At 41.9% G+C, this 17,724-nt stretch overlaps 1 protein-coding gene across 1 annotated transcript in view; it reads right to left on the bottom strand.

Moving 5' to 3' along the window:
- The window catches only part of TENM4 (teneurin transmembrane protein 4), a 355,419-nt gene that overhangs the window by 77,541 nt on the left and 260,154 nt on the right, over window positions 1–17,724 (bottom strand). The window contains exon 16 of the mRNA XM_050901618.1: window positions 4,173–4,292. Coding sequence (XP_050757575.1) covers window positions 4,173–4,292 — 120 coding nt within the window. The remainder of the gene's footprint in view (window positions 1–4,172; window positions 4,293–17,724) is intronic.

Consider the following 17,724-nt stretch of genomic DNA (forward strand, 5'->3'; position numbering starts at 1 on the left):
TAAAAATGTGGTTTATAATCCAGTACTGATACTTTGATCCATCTATTAACTTTGCTTTACAGAGAAAAGCATACAACAGAGCGGTTTGAGAGTTGTCATTTTATCTTCATGCCTTCTTATCTGAAAAAAGTCTGTGTCTCAATAATTAGGCTAAAAACACATACAAGCCTTGGTGTTATCAAAGTTTTCCTCAGACTAAGTAATGTGACTTAAATAGGAGCAGGATTTCACTATTAGAGGCTGTATCCGAGTACTGTAATAGGAGTGAAACCTACCTGAAGAGACCTGGAATACAGTGAACCCACTTACAAGGGTCAAATATTCAGTTCACTGTAATTCTAAAACTGAAATTTTACTTATGATACTCATTTTGAAACTTGGTCATGCCAAAAAACCCCCCCAAAACCAAACCTGAAGCAACAAAATCAGCTTAGGAACCAATCTAGCTAAACTGAGGCAATTCTATCTTTAAACTCCCTTACTTTAAAACCATAGTTATTGCCTTGCTATCAATAAACTGATTTGCTGAATCAATTTAAGGCAACCCAATGCACGTTTTCAAGAATAGATATTCCTATGGTGAATATGCCAAATAATAAAGCGAGTGAGTTTTATGCAGTTATCTCATAACCCCAGGAACAAGGTAACTGCTTGCATGCGTGCTCCCATTTTTCCTCCAAACCAGAATGACACCGACGATGGTCCAGGTGACCCCATGTGACTGTGCACTGCTATGGACTCGGAACGCATGCAGTCTGCTACTGTAGTTCAGGAGAAACTACTTCTTGCTTAAGAGCATCAGCTTCTTAAAACGAAGTGACTCAATCACATGAAAACTGCACTGTGAAAAAGCTAATGAGAAGAGAGTCATGCTCTATTCAGAAAATTACTGAAAACCATCAAAACACGTAATAGAAACTGTAATAGCAATAATTCTTTACATGATTTTGAAAGTGCTTTACAAGTAGTATTTAATACATGCTATAACAATCAGTAAGGAAGGCAAGTAAATGTTATCTCCCTTTCACAGGCTGGTTGGCTGGCCTAGGAAGGTTAAGAGATGCATCTAATGCTACCCGCTAAATCAGCAGCGAGACTAGGATTAGAAATAAGGGATGTCTGACATTATTTTCTGCCCTGACAATTTTAGTCTGAATGCTCTTAAATACTTCAAGGTAATTTTTAGAAGACCTCACCACTGAGGAAGTCGCTGGATTTTAGTGTTCTTTAAGAGAAGGGCTTTCACTTGCCCATTTATTACCTCCAGAGTACACAGAGGCACTGCTGTGCCCGTTCATTTGAGAAAGTATCTGCATGTATGCCTCAGCCAGTTCTGGAAGGTTTTTTTATGATTCCAGAGACTCAATACTGCAACTGGACAATTTGTTGAATGTTGGTCGTGCACCAGACGTGTACAAGGTTTCTGTAGAAGCAGATTGATTTGAGAGGAAAGTGAAATCAGAAGAGCTGACACCACGCAGTCTGGGGTTAGACTGACCACCAGCAGCTGCCGACAGAAATCCCAGCTTCAGGATGAATCCCACTTGGTCACAGATTCCCTGCTCTGAGACAGCTGATTTCCATCATTTTTATCATTCGGAGCTGAGTATCTGTCGGGGGCTGAGTTAGCAAACTGCAGCACTGAGCTCCTTGAAACTAATTTAACTTCTGGAGGCTGGCAGCCGGCCCTGAGGAACCAGCAGTCCACTGAAGATTGGTGGAGCATACTGATGCTCCAGCTGCATTGCTTCCTGCCCTGGCTCTCCTGCTCAGCTGGAGGTTGGGAAGGACACGGTGTGAAAGGAACATCCTTAGCTTGAACTGCTGGTAGAAGTAGGTTTAGAGCAGGGGGGATTTGCCTTTCACTGCCGAAGAATTGGAAAGAAATAGTTACTCAAATATTACAAAGGTCTGGAGCTCGGATAGCAGCACTCACCTCCCTGCTCTGTCCCTGTTTAGCTTACGGGTATGTTTACTGCCTAGAGGTGCAGTTTAAGATAAAGCCCCTTTATGCTAGGTACAGCACAATTGCAAAGCAAAGAGATGGTCCCTTCCTCAAAGTACTTGTAATCTAAATGAAAGATTACACATGGTAGTTGGGTATTGTATATATGACAAGGAAACAGACGAAAAAAAGTTATGGCATGCATTATTCTCCAGGAATTTTGCAGGTATATTTATCTGTTCTAATAGACACAGATTTTGTGCTGGTCTATACACAGCAATCTGATCTTGAAAGTGCAGTTTGGATCTCACTTTCATGTCAGTAAGGTTGACAGAGATACTCATAGCAGAAATGTTCAAGGCTTTCTCCTTTTTGCAGTAATGCCTAAGCTACGGGCAATACAAAGGCACCAGCTCCAGAGGCATCCTTTTCCGAAGGAGACCACTAGTTTTCCTGGGATGCCTCTTTATTACCCGGATTTTATTGTCACGTCATCCGAGAGGTGGAGCATCACTCGGAAAGCCAGCAGTGTTACAGTAGGTGCCAACTCCCCTGAGCATCAATAAGGCGGCATTAAGCACATGTTGCTAGCACATGTTCCTCTCTTTCATTCTAATTCTATCAGCTTCTCTGGCCAAGTCAAACCTTTAATGAAAGCCGTGGATTGGAGAGGCCCTAAAATCTATAAATCCTCTCTCAAGTGCTAGTGGTTAGTAGTCAATACATAGAGCATGTGCAGCTGGAACCCCTTATGTTTCATTTTTGTGCTTAAAAGAAAGGGAGCCAATTAGCACTGACAGACAAAAGATAAGATGAAAGACTTTCCCAATTTGCAATGCTTTTGTTTTGGTTGAGTGTGATTGCTCAGATTTTAAGCGCTTGCCTCTAACACAACCATAATCTTAATGACTTCTTCCTAATCATTTCAACATGAATTAGCAAGAATAGAGCTGTTGGGAGCAGGAGGCATCGTTTCTTTACATGCATGGGCACTGCATTGCCCGGTTGTTGGCTAAAGATTCTAGGTGATATCACAAAGTTAATAATAATAAATAATAAAACCAAAAATAGAATAGAATAGAATAGACTATTTCAGTTGGAAAGGACTTACAATGATCAACTAGTCCAACTGCGTGACCAATTCAGGGCTGACCAAAAGTTAAAGCATGTTATTAAGGGCATTGTCTGAATGCCTCTTAAACACTGACAGGCTTGGGGCATCGACCACCTCTCTAGGAAGCCTGTTCCAGTGTTTGACCACCCTCTCGGTAAAGAAATGTTTCCTAATGTCCAGTCTAAACCTCCCTGACGCAGCTTTGAACCATTCCCACCCATCCTATCACTGGATCCCAGGGAGAAGAGCTCAGCACCTCCCTCTCCACTTCCCCTCCTCAGGAAGCTGTAGGGAACAATGAGGTCGCCCCTCAGCCTCCTTTTCTCCAAACTAGACAAGCCCAAAGTCCTCAGCTGCTCCTCATAGGACATGCCTTCCAGCCCTTTCACCAACTCGGTTGCCCTCCTCTGGACGCATTCAAGGACCTTCACATCTTTCTTAAACTGGGGGGCCCAGAACTGCACACCGTACTCCAGGTGAGGCCGCACCAATGCTGAATACAGCGGGATAATCACCTCTTTTGACCAGCTGGTTATACTGTGTTTGATGCACCCCGGGATGCGGTTTGCCCTCTCGGCTGCCAGGGCACACTGCTGACTCACACTGAGCCTGCTGTCGACCAGCACCCCCAGATCCCTTTCTGCAGGGCTGCTCTCCAGCCACTCCTCTCCCAATCCATACTTGTGCCCAGCGTTACTCCATCCCAGGTGCAGAATCCAGCATTCTGACTTGTTAAATTTCATCCCATTAATCATAGCCCAATGCTCTGATCTATCTAGATCCCTCTGCAAGGCCTCTTGTCCCTCAAGAGAGTCAACAGCACCTCCCAGTTTGGTATCATCAGCAAACCTGCTAAAGGTGCATTCAACTCCTGCATCCAGATCATTGATAAATATATTGAACGGGACTGGCCCTAGAATTGAACCCTGAGGAACACCGCTGGTGACCGGTCGCCAGCCAGATGTAGCCCCTTAACAGCTAACAATAATGCACCAACATCTTCAAAACGCATCAACAATAAATGTGCTCTTGGAAGGAGTTTCTCTTTAGTGTTGATGGTAATAATGCTGTAACTGCTGCTCGAACACTGTAAATCCTATAAAGACATCCTACCTGCCGTCTTGTCTGCTGATTGTGTATCCAAAAAGAGGATTGTTGACAAAGCTGATGTTCACTCCAACTAGAGGGGTCCCATCTGCCGTCATCACCTGGCCTCGAATCACACATGCGTGTCTGCAAGAAGGAGAAAAATGATACAAAATAGTAAGTCTTTTGACAAATTCAGGTTTTTCCTCTGCTTCTGTGGCTGGGAATTCCTATGGATTAGAAAGCCTAGGCCCTTATGTCCTGGAAAGCTGGGGGCCATGCCGTATGTCTTGATGGTGGGATGCCGCTCTTGAAGACTTTCTCAGGAGTTGTGTAAGAACATTGAATACCTAAAATGAGGTTTACCTTTATCCAACTCTTGAAAAGCAACTGCTGCAGCATATACTTCATTAACTATGGACTTCTGTAGGATTCACAACATCACACTGGAATTTGCTATAACCAACTGTTTCACAGTGTCTTGACAATATTGCCCTAATTAAAGGCAAAGCACATTTTAAAATAAAAGAGAACAGAAACCTACCAAGCACTGCATGGACATATTTAAGGCACAAAAGCCACAAAAGCACCCTGACCGAGGCTTGACAGCTCATTTCTTCCACACTTGGGAAAACCACGACAGATAATTTGCTAGGTTCAAATAGCTTCCCTACAAACTGCCTGGGGAACCAAGCAGGCTAACAGGACGGGCCTTTTCTTCCCGTCTTTTTCTTTCCAAGTTTGGAAGACTGAACTATTTTATAGGCTACATCTGTTCCAATTACTCTATGCTCTGTAATGTGCTCTTTTATCTAAGGATTTCAAGGATCTTTACAAACATTGATTAATACTGCAAGATAGGTATTTTACAGAGAGAGGAAATAAAGCACAGAGTGATTTTCAGTTGTCCAAGGTCAGTCAGAAAATCTGCAGTAAAGTCAAAGACAGATTTTCTAGGTTCTTATTCCAAAGTCTGTTTCCAGACCTCTAAGTCATTACTACATTGCTACCTTAGGAGCTTCCTATAAAGACAAAGCATCACATGTCTGTGAGAGCGTCTAAACCCAATTTTTGGCTGAAGGTAACTATTTTTCTGAGCAGCAACAGCAAATTGTGGTGTCAGTGTGCTAACGTGGCCCAGTGAGTGATTTTCCTAACTGCTGTCCTGCTGGAGAGCAGAGATTGAAAGCCAATGTTTCTACAGGTGCAGGACCAGATCTCAGCTAGAGTAAATCATCCCAGCTGCACTTGCTATCTACCCGCTTCAACTGAGGAACGTCGCTTTACTGGTTCACTGAGGCAAAGGATGGTATCTGCAATGTTTTGTAAAGATGATTTCATAAACACAGATCATCAGGGAAAGATCAAGTTATTTTCTTACAGTCCACCTAAAAATCTGATATTGTATAACGCAAGGAGATAAAGTATAATTTCTATTTAATAAGGGCTGCACTATTTGTGTACTCCACAGTACAGAAAACAGACCGTTTGTCAGGGAGTCTTAAACAAAACTCCTACTAATCTAAATGGAGAGCTCCAACATTAACAAAAATTCTCGAAGCGTTACCAGAATGTGTCAGCAATCCAAAATGTGACCGGATTCATATACAATTTTGGAACAGGCCACAGGAAAATGAGATAATGGAAATGATTTTTCTGTCACTGAGTTTTCTCTCATATATCATCACTGACTTGTTAGGAGTCATGTAGGAAAAGACTTGGACCCAGCTCGGAGCTCATAATATTCTTAATACTTCTATTGCTTCTCCCATTGAAGGCTCTAACTCAGCTTCCCATATACAACAAATTTAAAATAATATTCCAGTACAGTATTGTGCACATCACTCTCTAACACGCAGGCAAAGCATAACTCAAAGGATCATGATGCCGTGGAATATGCTTGGAAAAATGTCAATGCTTGGAATAACCCCACTGAATTCAACAGGTCACCAACTGTAGTGCAATTTTTTGCACAAACTGAATGTGTCTGATCACAGGTCTGAGCTAAGTGCAGAAGCTAGGCCTTCTCTTCCCAGATTTTGCCATGTTCCCCTCCACCCTGCCCCATCTCCTTGTCCGTCCTTTAGAGAGACCTGAGGAAGGGTTTGAAACTGTCTCCTCTCAGCTTCTCATCAAATGGCTGCACATTTTGTGAAAGGCAAGGAATCACTACAGACTGTTGCTTGAATACTAAGACCTGAGCATGAGGGACTCGGTATGCTGAATTACTGACAGCATATTCAAGCCAACACTGGGACTACGAATGTTTTAAAATACTTGAGAGACAAGATCATACATTTTTGTGAACCCAAAAAGAACACTTCCACCTGTTGTTTTTTCCTTCCAAGAGTTAAAAGCAAGCAAAGGAGAAAATACAACATGTTGCAGATGTCTCTCCTGCTGTCCTACACAAAACACATGTCCAAGCAGTTGCAAACTTCTAAGTAATATTGCAAGCACATTGGCCTAGATCCTCAGCTCATGTTAATGGGGCGATGTGCTTTATATCAGCAAGCATCTGGTCCATTACATATCACTGACAACTATTTCTACAATAACAAGCACCAGCGCAAGATGGACAAACAAAGAGCTTCCTCTCGCCTTGGCAGCTGTAACAAATGCATTTGAACTCCCACCTTCCAGGAAGACTTGGTTCCCATTCTAGACGATGCTTCGCAGCACTGCACTCCAACTCCATTAGCACATCCACGTGCCGACTAATTCGGACGATGCTGGCATCTCGTCTCAGAGAAGCAGCTCGTCAGCAAGCCCAGCTGCATCCACCATCCTCCCGAGGACTATAACAATAGCTTTATTTACATGCTATAAGGAAAGATGTTCCCACAAAGGGGACATCTTTCCCAAACCGCAGTGATAAAAAGAAGCTGGAGCAACACGCACAAATCTGAATTCACTTAAAAGCAGGAGGGATGGAAACTGGAGGAAAACCAAAGCCCAAACTCTGCCTGATTAGAGTCTCAAATCTTCTCCTTCCCTGGGTGACAAAATTTGCCCCAATTGGGAAAAACAGTTAATACAGTGTGTTGGAAGCAGCTGGCTTCTCTGATGTCAACATGTCCTTTCTGGAGGCAAGATCGACTACCCACAACGCACCGAGCCCCCCAGGAACCTGGTTAATGCTAATTTAGTCAGCCATTTCCTTCAGAAGACCTTGGTCTAAATGCAATTACATTACAAACAAGTTAAGTGGTACTGCTAAGACGCTCAGCTCCGCTAGAAGGTCTCCCAATATATTTACATAAAATTATCTCTCATGTTAATAGAAGAGATTTATTCCATCAGTCTAGGCCTGCCAGTTCAGAGTGTTTTCTGCAGCTGAACAAAATTGAATTTCTCATACCTGGAGCCTCATCTTCCCACTGAATTATTAACAGATTCCACCTATTGCCTCCGTTTTCTGGCTTTTTTGTTTGTTTGTTTTGTTTCCTTCACTACTTTTACATGAGTCTGTATGCATTCTTGTTTTACAATGAAAAGCAGTCTGCTTTCTTCTTCTTCTTTAATTAGACTTTTCCTTTCTTTTTTTTTTAATTTGTTCATAAAAGCTTCCCTGAAAGACCAAATCATTGTTGAAATGCTATCTAGAATGCCAGATGGCGTATCAGACAATTTTGCACCATTGCTTTGTGAAGTCATCCTTTATTCCCTAGAAAATTAAATTAAGTCTTCCTGTTAAGATCTGGGCCACAGTGGCAAAACAGACAGGGGTGCACTGATGCCTTTACGTTCCCATTGCGCAGATATAAAGAAAGTTTGACAGGCTGTCAACAAAATTCAAGCAGATAAAAACAGCTCTAGAACAGAAGCCAGAAAAGTAAATTCCCAAAAAGCCATTTCACATTATGGGAGCACATTAAAGATTTGTCTTTAATACTGACTCTGATCCAATGTCTCATAACTTAGACATTGGCCCTTCCAATACTTATTCATAGATGTTTTCTGCTGACACTGCGCTTGGCACTGGGAAGTAGACAAAAATACTGCTTCTGCTAAACATTTTTCATTGGGAAAGGAAAATTCCATGCATCCTAAAATCCCTTTTGCTGCAAGAAATGTATATTCTTTCCTTGACTGAGGATAGGTGCCATGGGAAATCTCACTCCAATGAATTTCTGCATCTCCTCAAAATATTTCCACTGTAACTCATTGTGCCTTCTCCTTTAAAGGTTTCAGATGTGTGGAGATGGTTATCATGACTGCTTAGCCATCCTCAGCCAAGTTATTCACAATAAATATTTTAATTTGCCACTATAAATCTCTTCATCTCTTTGAACTTACTTACCACTTCCATATTTTATTGGTGTGTATATATATGGGATGTATCCTTCTGCTCTGGATGAAACTTCAACAGAGCACCACAGGGTGAAAATCTAGAAAGTTACTACTCATTGAGAAGAGTGTTATTAATGAAATTAGGTGATCTCAGTTCTATTTCTTCCTCTGCTACAGACTTTCTGTGTGACGCTGGTCATGTCAGCTAGTCTGTATGTGTCTTTTTGTACTCCACCTGCAAAATAACAATCGAGGCACACCTCCTCCTTACAGAGGGATTATTAGATATTAGAAGGATAATTGTAGTAATCTGCTAATCCCTTGCATAGGGATTTTTACATTCTCATGGCACCTCATCCATGATATGCTCAGACACTTTGCTGATAAGTGCCTATAAATAGTCATTTGTTACAAACACAATCTCATGGCTGTAGCTGCTGTGACCTTTTTGCTTGATAATAACAAAGGATGAAGCAAAATGTAGCTCGTCCATTTGGGGTTGAATGCACCTGTCTCACGTTAAACAACCTCAGGGCAGTCTAGTACTAGCATAGATAGAAAAATTGGTAGAATGCCAGGTAAAAGCTAAGGGCATCATGATCAAACACATGGACGCAGAGAAAATGCCTGAGCTGACAGATGAAGGACAAAAGATGAAGAAGAAACAGCAGAACATACAGACCTTCAAGTTCCTTGCTTGTGGCAGTATTTCCCTCAAAGGCTGTAAAAAAAAAAGCCCTGCTCACTTGCCTCTTAACTGCGCAGAAAAAAATCCTAATAGTCTTTCCTTGAACTGAGTCAATCCCTGTCTGGCTTCTTCAGTTTAGCTGTAGGAAAAGCTTAAATTGGAAACCTACCTACTGATCTTAGCGGCCATCTGAATTAAGGAATTAAGGTTAGGAAAAAGAATGGAAAAGATCCTGCTGAAGGGTTCCTTGTTAAACAAGAAAGGCACTCTTACATGAAAAAATGAAAATTAAAGAGTAGTCATCCAGAAAAACCCCCACACCACCACAGACAGCACCAGTGACTTTCTGAAAGGGTTTGGCACATGTTGGGCAGCTGGGACACAAATCGTTAACCAGGCTCAGCCGAGAAGCTCGCCAATAAGGGGAGCACCAGAATGCCAGCGTCAGTCTGACAAAGGACTAAACGCACTGACATTCGACCAAGTCCCAAACGGGGACTTGCTAAAGTGGCACTGACAGACACGGTTTGCAACAGATCCTGCCACTCAGCTTTCTGAGGAGCTGATGGAGTGGGAGACCCAGGAGAAAAAGCGTGGGTGACAAAGAGCAAAGTTTGTAAGAGCTCTGACCAGGCTCAATAAAAGAAAGTCAATTCTAAGTTGTTTGCAGCGAGAAACAGTATCTGCTCTGTTTGTTTAACCTACTCAGTGAAGCTATTTATAAGGTCCCATCACTGAAGGATCAGGAGATGCTGATGACTCTTTATGTGGGTATGGTCCTTAGCTGTTAACCTTTTGCAAGAAGCCTTCTACAGTCTTTTAGATATTCTACAAAACACACAGTAAAGTCAACTGAATGAAATGCTTCAGTGAAAACCCACTACTTTTAAATTGTCTGAAGAAGGACAGGGGAAAAAGAAACATAGTGCTCGGGTACTTCGACGAATGTGGCTAATGAAGTTGGTATTTGAAGTCCAAGAGGAAAGCGCTTCTTAATCAAGATTTACAATAACACCTCTAGATGCAGATTTTATTCTTGTTGTCTCTTTAGATCTGGTCTAACCTGACAGTGTCGAAACAGTGGGCCTTCTTCATCTGATATTTTTAGTATCCATGAGAGGGCTTGGCTTTGTGACCAGCTGTTGTTCAGTTTCTCAAGCTCTCCATTGCACGCATCTGACTCCATTCTGCTCCATGAAGACTTACAAACTGATAGTTCTTAAAAATCTCCTTTGGCATCATCTCTTTTAGCAATACTAGTGACTGCCAGTTGTAGGTCCTCCAAAAGGAAAAGAAGGTATCTTTATTGCATGACAGTTTAGTAACAAAATGTAGTATCTTTTGAGGACCACCTACCACTTCTAGAAAACCCATGATCAAAAAAGACTCAGGCCCTTATTGCTTTGAAAACTTCTCCCAAGATTTGATCTTTATTCACCTCCTCGATATATGTCCTTTTTCTCTTTATGAAAGCACAATCTTCCTCTCTGATCTGCCAAGCAATCTGGCCACTGTTGGAAAGAGATGCCACTTCTGCCATCCAAAACATCTTGGGTCTCTATGCCTCATTGACTCACTATTTTTGCATCCCAAGATTTCTCAGTTGAGCTATAATGGGAAGGTGGGAGGATAAGCGATACAAGAAGGCTGCTCAGCAAATAGGAAATAAACAGCAAAAGACACTGGTGCTGGTCTCTGAAATTATAAAACTTGCTCCAACTATACTATTTAAGCGAAAGCATTTTAGAACAGAGTTTTATAGGAAATGCAACACATAATAAAGTTGGGCTGTGCTTTACTGCAAAGTTTCAGTGAAGAATCCTTTTATTCACAATGTGGGGGACTAAGTAATGCTTTAAAAGTTGATGATTCTCTTCTTTACTCTAGTACAACCAAAGAAACGCTCTCTTGCTTTGCACGAGATCTCAAAGAAACAGAATCACACTCCTATTTTTTTAGGTCTGTAAAATCCAAGTCAAGCATTCAGTAGCTCGTAAGGTGCAAGATAATTTTTCCACCTAATACTGAATTACGCTCATTTCATAATTTTTCAGAAGTGATCCTATAACCGTTATTTCTACGAGAGGTAAAGACTTTATGGTGCAATAACTTTCAGAGATGAATAATGTATTCATGTCAAGTCTTCACAAAAAATGTCTTCAGAGCTTACCAGTTCTGTATTATTATAGGATTTTACGTCTGGTATTTATTTTGTAAGTTGTGGCCACATATTCAGCTCTGCAGAAGACCCAAAATAAAAGCAATTCCTTCCATTGAATTTGAGGCACCATGAAAGCAAAACTGAGCAGAACAGAAGGAAAAATACATTATTTCCAGGTTAGTTATAAAAGGAGCTCTCTTTTTGATGATCATAGGGAAAGTTCTTTAACTACATATAAGCTGTCTGATAGCTTTGTAATGATCCAAAGGAATTAGGAAAAAAAAATGGTTCAATAAAATAGATAAGATTTTATGATTGGGATTTTAAAACTGCTTTTTTTATGTAGGAGGTTTTAACCAATTTAGCAAGTAAATGTCACACTCAAAGGACAGACTCTTCCTGATATATTGAAATGGCTGAAAACTGTACTTGGACTCAGCTGTTAGCATCCAACAGCTAGAGGCAACTGCCCCGAAGCTGGTCTGGCAAGGCAGAACTTTACCGCATCAGTGCAAAGCCAAGAGGATCAGCTCACACCCGTTTCCCCTGCAATTTAAAATGGGAAAGGAGATTTTGCACTGAGCTGGCCGAGGGGAGCTCAAGCTCTCCAGTCTGGTCTGGGGTCAGCAAACCTCTGGAGATGCGAGGCAGCAAAGAGCTTGGGGCAGAAAGCTCCAGCTTTTTGCAGAACGAACACGCCAGGGTCCCACATGAGAATCATTACGACAGTGAGCCGGTATTTAATTTGAAGAAGCCTTATGCAGTAATGAAATAATCAAATCTCTCCATTGAACAGGATATGCAGTTTCTAGTGCTGTTATTATATTGAATGGAGCTACTGACTCAGCTCATAGTTATCACGCCAGACATGTCCATCAACGAGTAATGTAAAACAATGGGCACGTGGGCTGCTTTTTTTTCAGAGGAACGTACCCTGAATATTGAATAAATATTAATCAAACCTCTATGTGCCAGATCCAAGAGAACGCATCAGCATCTACACCGTAGTTTAGACTCCTAAAACCAAATATACACATCAGCATCTGTGTAATCCGGGAGGTACTTAACTCATTAGGAGTTTTGTTTTTCCACTTGGGAGTTTCGAAGGCTTGAGTTTTGCTTTCTGCACACTCCAAGAGCTACTAGGTACACAGGTATCACCTGAGACCTTTTAATCCCAGGTACAGGGGTTTGTGCTTGGTAATAAATACCCAATGTTTTTTAATATTTGTTAGAAACTGCACCCCAGTTTCTCTAATGACTGTACACATGAATTCTTTCTACTGCCGCTTGTGAAAGGGGAATATAATTACATTATGATTGCACTATCTATGTTACAGAAAAAAACATAAAAATGGATAGGAACTTTGCTTTCATAGAGTCCTGTGGGTACAAATTCCACAAAGTGGAAGTAAGTAGCTGCATATATTGCATTATTTTATTATATGGAAATAATGCTATGCTCAACTCAAAATCACTTTAAGCTGAAATGATGCCATACTATATAATTTAAAATCAAAAGAAAAAGGCAAACATTGAAAAAAAAAAAATGTTCTGTACACTGAAAAGGTAAATTTTAAAAGTATGCTTTCCTGTGCTTAAAAGGAATAATTACCGAAATAAAAAACACTACGTCTTTGAAAATTACTCGTTATTCTCCTATATTTCGAAAAGCTACAATTTGTAGCTAATAAGTAGTTCATTTAAGCAGAAAGCAACAAAAGCAGAATGGTGCCTTTGGAAGACAGCAATGCTGGGAAGGAGAGTGCTTGAAGAGGTGCTGCGTTAGCTTGGTTTAAAATACGGAAAAATATGACGCCGTTCCCATCAATGTAGGTACCATGCTGTGCCACGCGTGCTCACTCTCAGGAACGCTGGATGGTGTCTAGTATCTACGACAGAGTCTTAAACAGATGCAGCGTTATCTTTCAAAGCTGTCCTAACCCACGGAGCTGCTGTGCTCCGCTAGCTCCTGCGTCGCCTCCGGGGTGCCTGTAGTTCAGTGGGTGCATCCCACCCGTGGCGTTTCGCTGCCAGCCCAACGGAGCCGCATCCTGCTGGAGCCAGGCCAGAGCCATGGGCTGGACCAGCCAACTCGGGAGAAATCATCAGCAGAAAGCCACACCTGATGAGTTTGGGTTTTTTGACTTCTAACTTCTTTGTCTTCGGCTAGAAAAGAAGCATTTCTTACTTTGCTGTATCAAAATCACACTTTTCTTGAGGGAAAAGTACAGAAAAGACAGAGCACTTCTTGGTTTCCCTGTGAAGGGACCTCAGGAAGATCTGCTGGGGTGAAGCCACAGCCCTCCAGACGTGGGAAGAAATGGGTGAAAGGAAAAGAGAAGGTGCTTTGAACATCTTCCTTCAAGGATACTAACATATCATCGCTGGGAAGGAGAGGCTTTGAAGAGGTACTGTGTTAGCTTGGTTTAAAATTTCTTCTTCAAAATCACTCAGAACTGAGCCAGAAGGACTACCGAAATGTTTTGAAAGCCATTTTGGTCCTCTCCTACTCTCTTACTTGTTCTTTGGCCACGATCAATACTCACCATTTCAGTTTTGACAGGGCTTGTGTTCGATGCAGTTTAACTGTGACAATAAAACCCATCCATTTATTTATTTATAGTAAAATAGTGCACACATGCATTTATAGCATACCTGTCTATCTTAGCATCTCACAGTGCTTGTGTAACCCTCCCCAGCTGGATCAGTAAGGTACGTTGTACAGCCTGGCACACAGAGGGGACACAGGGAGGTGGAGTGACATGTTTGCAGATACCTTGTCACTCAGTAGTGGAAAAAGAAATGTGCAAATTTAATTCCGATCAGAATTTTAAACCGTGAAAACTTACTACTTTTTGTACTTAAAACTACTGACCTGAGGGCAATAAGGGACTACTCTTGCAGCTGATACCAGATCCTGCTCTCTGATGTGTCTTTACAACTCAGCTGGTTATTTGTAGCTGCTCTTTTAATTGGGATGGGTTAATACTGCTGGCAGCAAGTAGATATATACAACCTGTGCCAAAAAAGAAGGGGTACAAAACACACCTACTTAAAACTCACCTGGTTTCTTTTCAAATATTCTTTACAAAAGATGCCAATTCCACACATGGTTTTCTGAGGTACTTTAATCCTATGCCGACACTTAACATAAAAGACTCGGTGGATCAGGACTTTAGCCTGTTCTTGCAATTTTCTGACACTGTCCCTCAAGAGAGAACAAATATATCAGGTGTCCTACTTGAAAGTCAACAACTTGACACCACTGCATCTTGTGCTGCTCCTTATGGTGATGGACAACTAAGAATGGCTTAAAAATACAAAGCAAACAGCAAGAGTAAGTGGTTTCAAAATCAATACAAGAACGATCAAGTAGCAGAAGAGTACTTGTTATCTGTTCATCAAAATGATGTGAAAAGACATTCTGTGCATTCAGAATTTAATTTAGCTACTTGCTTTATCATCATAAACACTCATTTCAATATGGGCAATGATTATTTTTTCTTCCCAAACATGAATAATATATAATTGCTGGTATTTTGGAGGAGACAAGGTCTTTACCTTTATCCATCAGGGTAATTTATCATTGTCTTTCTTTTTCTTCTGCAGTGGTGAGAGAGCTTGTCAGCTCAGCTTGTTCTTAAAAAGCTGGAGTGTAATTCAATAATAAATTCACTCAAAGGCTAGCTGTCATGAGACATTCATTTATTTGTATCCATTAGGTGATATGCACTGCTGTTCTCTCTAAAGGGTACCTAAGCTGCGTTTCTGAAACCCGGGAAATAGATTGCATAGATATTCAGTCATCTCCTTCACACTGCTGCCACTTCTGCACAGGCCATACAGGAATGCGAATGTGCTGTGGTTCCCCCAGGGGTGATAATCAGCCAGTCATGACCTGGTAAAGCCCTGAGGAGTAGGCTGGGGTTCCTGACCTGAATGATGAGTGTGCCTGTGCCACAAGTGTCTCTGCAGGACAGCAGACACGCAGGACACAGAGGTCCACGTCACCTCTGTGTTGCCTGCTCATGGGGGACTGCTCACAGCAAGTGGCATGGATCCAACTCTAATCCTACCCCATGAGGATGATGGTGCTGGGACGGAAAGATGTAGGACGTTGCACGCCCAGCAATCTACAGTCCTGATCTACGCCAAGAAGGAGATGGCTTCATAAATTGCAGCAGCAGCAATGGAAGGGAGAGGGTTGTCCTAAGGCAGGACGCTGGAGCCCTCCATCCAAACAAAAAGATTTCCTGCTCTCCCTCCTGTTGGACAAGCTATTAAGCCAGCAGCTGGAAGGAGAGATGAAAATGGTTCATCTTGCCCCCAGCTGCTGCTGTGATCTTCATGGAGACACTGAGCAGTTCCATGGATAAGAGGGCTATTATCACCTGTCTGTTGTAAAAGCAACTGGAGGAGATTCAACAGCAAGAACGCTACCGAAGAAAGGGCATATCCACACGTGCAAATACAGTGAGTCTCATTTGCCCAGACTAATTGGGTCCCAGACGGTCCCAGCCCATGCTCCTCCACGGAGCAGTCACTGTCTGACCGCTGCTGAAGCACTGCCATTTCCAGGGTGACAAGAGACAGTTGTTTAAAGGTTCAGCTTTCTAGGTGGTGAAAACAGACAATTGAAACTACAAAGAGAAGCCAAGTAAGCAGAAAACACTTGCAGTGGTTGAATTTATCCAGATCTATAGGATCTTTAAGAACTAGCAGGAACACACGATGCCTTTTAAGATCCCAAAAGAGTAATGGCATTTTTAGCAACCCGATAGACCGATAAGCCTGGACTGTGTGCTGTGGTGCTGTCTTAGGGCAAAATATACCTTCTGTTGAGGTCCTTCTCTGTTATTTGCAACCGCTCTTGTGACGAGTCAAGATATTTAACTTGAGAGATGCAATGCGATCACAGCTTAAGGTGACATATCTGTAGACCATATTTAGTAATACACACCATATGCTGATGTTTTAAGAATGGCAACCTCATAAATCATCACTACCTCTGTATAATTCTTCGTGTTAACTTAAATGGAACAAGAAGCTCCATTTATTAGTTCCACTGCAGTTAATGAAAAGCAATCATTAAAACCCTTCCTATTGATTTGAATCTTTGCATTCCCTCACTCTAGCAATCTATATGCCAGATAAACATTTCTGCTAGCAGGTGCTCCTTTTGAATCCTGAATCTTTCTTTAGCAGGACGTCTACAGACGGTTAGCAATTCCTTCCTACATAGAGATCTATCATCAGATCTGTGAAACACATGCAACTCCTGTAGGAGTTTATGTGACCCTAAATGACACAGTCTTTCTGCTGGTCCTCCACTAGCACTCCCTGAAGCAAATTCACTGTATCAATGAGAAATTCCAAGTATTTTCCCCCACCTCTGTGTGCTGCTGAATGCAAGCAGCCTTTGGAGAGAAGTTGCAATTTTTTTTTATTGCATATGTATGAAGACTCCTATAGTTCTTCAGTTGTATGGAAAAGTTGATTAAATGGGGACATGTGTCTACCAAAACTCTCTACCTATCAGAATGGATACACATGGACCTGATACCGCAGTCCTCTGTGGAAAGGCTTCTAACTGCGAACTCAGCTGAGGAATTGCAACCCTAAATATATCAGAAAAATGAAATTGTGAGTATAATCTCTTTTATATTCTGAAGCCTGATTTTACAGCAACAAATCACAACAACTGACAGCAGAGAATTCACTGTGCTAACATTTAGTCCAGAGTCTGGACTGTTCAGTATCCAGAACCTGCAATCTTCAGAATGCTGATGAAGTGCAACAGTTTGCGACATAATGAGTGTTTGGCCTTAATCTGAATCACTGTTATCAGCCTTCTTGGACTCTGAAAGGCTTGGCAGCAAGACAAATCAGGGAAACTATCACATCAGGCCAGCTCCCTGACACTGATGTGCTTCTAACTGGTTCATGTTCGAGGTCAGCCTGCAGACCACCGGAGATGGCGATACATGGGAGGTGGTACCCAAGGGATGCTGGCAAACTTCATGGAAGAGCATTAGGTCAGACCCAGAAGGGCCCGAGAGGCCTGCTGAGATGCAAATGCTGAAATAAATACCCGCACAAACACGAGGGTTGTATATTTTCAGTGCCAACCTATTCATTGCTGTGTGTGGGAAAGCTGAAAGTAAGCAGTTAATGACTGGGGAGAATTCAATGGAGTCCAAACCTAAGCGTTGAGAACCACCTCCTGGCTCAGGGTCACCACTTCTGAAAGGCAACATTCAGGGCAGACACTGAATGATCTAAGAATCTGACACCCCAGGGTATGTATTATGATGTCCTGCTATAAGCACATGATTTTAAAGGGATGATCTCCCCTGACAGCGAGGCGTGTACTTAAACAATGGCTGAGATGCAGTCACAGAAGTGAACCGTGTAATATTTCTTTGCCAGTTCCT

The sequence above is a fragment of the Gymnogyps californianus genome, chromosome 1 (assembly GCF_018139145.2).
Source record: "Gymnogyps californianus isolate 813 chromosome 1, ASM1813914v2, whole genome shotgun sequence".
Taxonomy (NCBI): Eukaryota; Metazoa; Chordata; class Aves; order Accipitriformes; family Cathartidae; genus Gymnogyps; species Gymnogyps californianus.